The 3,307-nt window shown below is 36.9% G+C and overlaps 1 protein-coding gene across 1 annotated transcript in view; it reads left to right on the forward strand.

Annotated features, from left to right (window-relative positions):
- The first annotated feature begins 11 nt into the window (after positions 1-11).
- Positions 12-3,307, forward strand: part of LOC101567423 (UBX domain-containing protein 4) — a 17,909-nt gene continuing 14,613 nt past the window's right edge. Inside the window, exons 1-3 of the mRNA XM_023709689.1 lie at positions 12-94; positions 1,020-1,147; positions 1,779-1,881. Coding sequence (XP_023565457.1) covers positions 20-94; positions 1,020-1,147; positions 1,779-1,881 — 306 coding nt within the window. The 5' untranslated portion in view covers positions 12-19. The remainder of the gene's footprint in view (positions 95-1,019; positions 1,148-1,778; positions 1,882-3,307) is intronic.

A 3,307-nucleotide genomic window follows, 5' to 3' on the forward strand; every position in this document is an offset into this window, starting at 1 on the left:
AGAAGAATTAACAAAAAGAATGTTGGAAGAAAGAAGCAGAGAAAAGGCAGAAGATAGGGCAGCTCGAGAACGGATAAAACAGCAAATTGCTTTGGTGAGCCTTTTTAAAAAAATTTTTTGTGAAATTATTTTTCCATAGATAGTGGCTTTGGGATACAGCCAGTCCACACAAAAATAGTGGGCTTTAGTGATTCAAAGAATGCCAGTCCTGATTTTGATAAATTATTTTTCTTGGGCTGGGAGATAGCTTAGTGGCATAAGCGCATGCCTGGCAAGCAAAAGATCCTAGTTCAATCCCTGGAACAACAGCAATAAAAAACTTCTATGTTTTGTTGTGAATTTGTCACTAAAGACAGCTTTGAAAGATTGCCTACCAATAAGCTAACAGTTGTTAATGTGATTGTGTAATAATTTTTAATCAAAAGCATTTGGGGGTAGCCAAAGGATTTAGACACATCATAAAGCTTACGATTCCCCCTCCTTTAGGATGGTTTGTAGCAATTGTTTTTTAGAATTCAGTTAGAATAGGGGCTGGTGAGATGGCTCAGTGGTCTAAAGCACCTACTTGGAACAAGCTCAGCAAAGCACAGGGACCACGGTTCAATCCCCCAGCACCACATGCCGGCCAGCCCCGCCCCCTGGTGGGCTGAGCTGGCCATACACACACACACAAATAAATAAAAAAAAATTTAAAAAAAAAAAAAAAAAGAATTCAGTTAGAATACATGTAAATACTACACTTACTCTAATATTTATTGATTGTTCAATTAGCACATATTTATTAAGCATCTACTATGTGATAGGCCTTGTTCCAAGCTCTAGAGTAGTGAGCAAATTCGTGTCCTTGTTTGTCTAATAATGAGTGGTTCCTGACACAGTTGATGACAATCAGATTCAGGCTGACTAAATATCACATGGATTGAAGAGATTTCATGTATATTCGTTTCTTATGTTGAAAGTGTGTGAATCCATAATTCTGGCAGTGAAAGATACTTACCTGAAGATGTTTTAATTAAAAGGATCGTGCGGAAAGAGCTGCTCGTTTTGCAAAGACAAAAGAAGAAGTAGAGGCTGCCAGAGCTGCTGCCTTGCTGGCCAAACAAGCAGAAATGGAAGGCAAGAGGGAATCATATGCTCGAGAAAGAAGGTATTTCACACTAGGGTGTTTGGTTTTGTTTCCTAGGTTTTTTTTTTTTTTTTAAAGCGCCCGGCAAGCTCTTATTCTACTGAGCCATCTCCCTTTTCTTTTTTCTTTTTTGAGACAAGGTTTCACTGCAGTTGAGATTGGCTTTGAACTCATTTCGTAATCCAGGCCGATGTTCAAGTAACATTGATCCTCCTTCCTCTGCACTCACACGTGGTATTGCTCAATCCTTTTTTTTTTTTTTTTTTTTTTTTTTTTTTTTTTTTCAGTACCAGGGATCTCAATCCTAAGTAGTCATTTCATTCTTTCTTTGTCTTGGAGCCTACCACACGGGTGTTCCCTTTGCTTTACTGCTTCTACTGCAGGTAAATGAAGAGTGCAGGGATTACAGTAGTGAGTGGTGCTCTACCATGCCTAGCTGTTATCTTTTTGTGATGTCTCCTATACAATTCAGGCTGGCCTTGACTGACTTGGTAGCCTAGGCTGGTTGCAACTCTCAAAGATCCTCTTGCTTCAGCCTCCTGAGTGATGGGATTACAGCATGGGCAGCCACACACAGATTTGGTTTCCTTTTTTTTAATGATATAGTTTGAGAATATGTAAAGGTACTAAGTTTAATTTTCTTTTTTTATAGCACCATTGCAAGAATCCAGTTTCGTCTGCCTGATGGCTCTTCCTTTACAAATCAGTTTTCTTCTGATGCTCCTCTAGAAGAAGCAAGACAGTTTGCAGCACAGGTAAATTGAGTTACATAGTAACAGTCTTGTAAAAATTAATATGTAAAGTATTAAAATGTAGAAGGGGGCATTTTAAAGCAGAAATTGACATAAGTCAGTCACAAATTTACCTTTGAAATGTGTCCCTAATGTAAATGTAGCTAGGATAATTACATTTTATCTTAGAAAATGAGATAGGAGTGGTTCTCTTTTTTTAAAATTCCTTGTTCAGAATGGATTCTGAGCATAAGATATCTTTTAGGATCCAGGCTTATTGTATATGCTGATATTTTTCTCATATATTCCTGTATATGGTTAACGTTAAGGCTTTGAGTGTTAGGATTCCATCCTTCCGCTAGTCCTCCCCCATTTTAGTCTTGCCTCTAACAGGCTCCACGGATATACTGAAAAACCTGTCTTCCTGCACTCTTGAACTGAGTTGGACAGTATGAAAACTTTCCCCATAAGTTTATACCAACACTGAGTAGGCATTTCATTCTTTTTTTTGTCTTGGAGCCTATCACACAATGTCCCCTACCCTGTGCTGTACTGTTTCTACTGCAGATACATAAAGAGAGGCTACTTGAGGGGAAAAAAAAAGATTTTGTCTTACTACAGCTATTTCAGTACAGTGACTAAATTTTAATTTTTGTATGTCCTTATGTTAAAGTTCAAAAGAGTTGGGTGTGGGAATGATCTGCTGTTAAAAATTAGCCTCTGTGTTCCTTTTTTTTTTTTTTTTGCCTCTTTGTTCTTTAGGGAAAGATAAACAGTTATTTTAATGTTTTTACGGGTATAATGATTTAATGTTGTGAAGCCAACTGTGGTATTCCCCCACCTGTAAGTTCCTACATCTGAGATTATGTCTATGGTATAGGTTATGAAAATTGAGATAAAGAAGCAGTCTAAATTCTTGAAGTTATAACTCAAGAGATATTCAAGCTTCATTCCACACCATTGCAGTCATACAAATTTTTGGTTTCCCAATGGATATAAAGTTATTTTTATGTTACATGGTAGTTTGTAAAGTATGCAGTCATGATACATATTTTTTAAGTAAATGTGTTAGAAAAAAATAACAAGTGACCCAGACCCAAGCATATGTTGTTAGCAAGTAGTGTTGTCAGACTTGTTCAGCTCAGGGTTACCACGAATCTTAAACCAGTCTGTGCCAAGCATATTGTAGCAAACTGCAATAAAATGAGATTTAGTTGTATAAGGAAATTACTGTGTGTTCAGGATTTTTAATAGGAAGTACCTATAATCTGTAATTTATGAGATGTTAAACACATTTGCAAAGTAGTAGTAAAAACTGATGAATAACTGCAGCCATACTTAAAGGAGATACATAGTTGTCCTTTTTTTCAGTGCTGGGGACAGACCCACAGCCTTGTACATGCTATAGCCACTCTGCCCCTCTTGAGGTTTTTTTTTTTTTTTTTTTTTT

This window comes from Octodon degus, unplaced genomic scaffold, assembly GCF_000260255.1.
Source record: "Octodon degus isolate 3935 unplaced genomic scaffold, OctDeg1.0 scaffold00014, whole genome shotgun sequence".
NCBI classification, from domain to species: Eukaryota; Metazoa; Chordata; class Mammalia; order Rodentia; family Octodontidae; genus Octodon; species Octodon degus.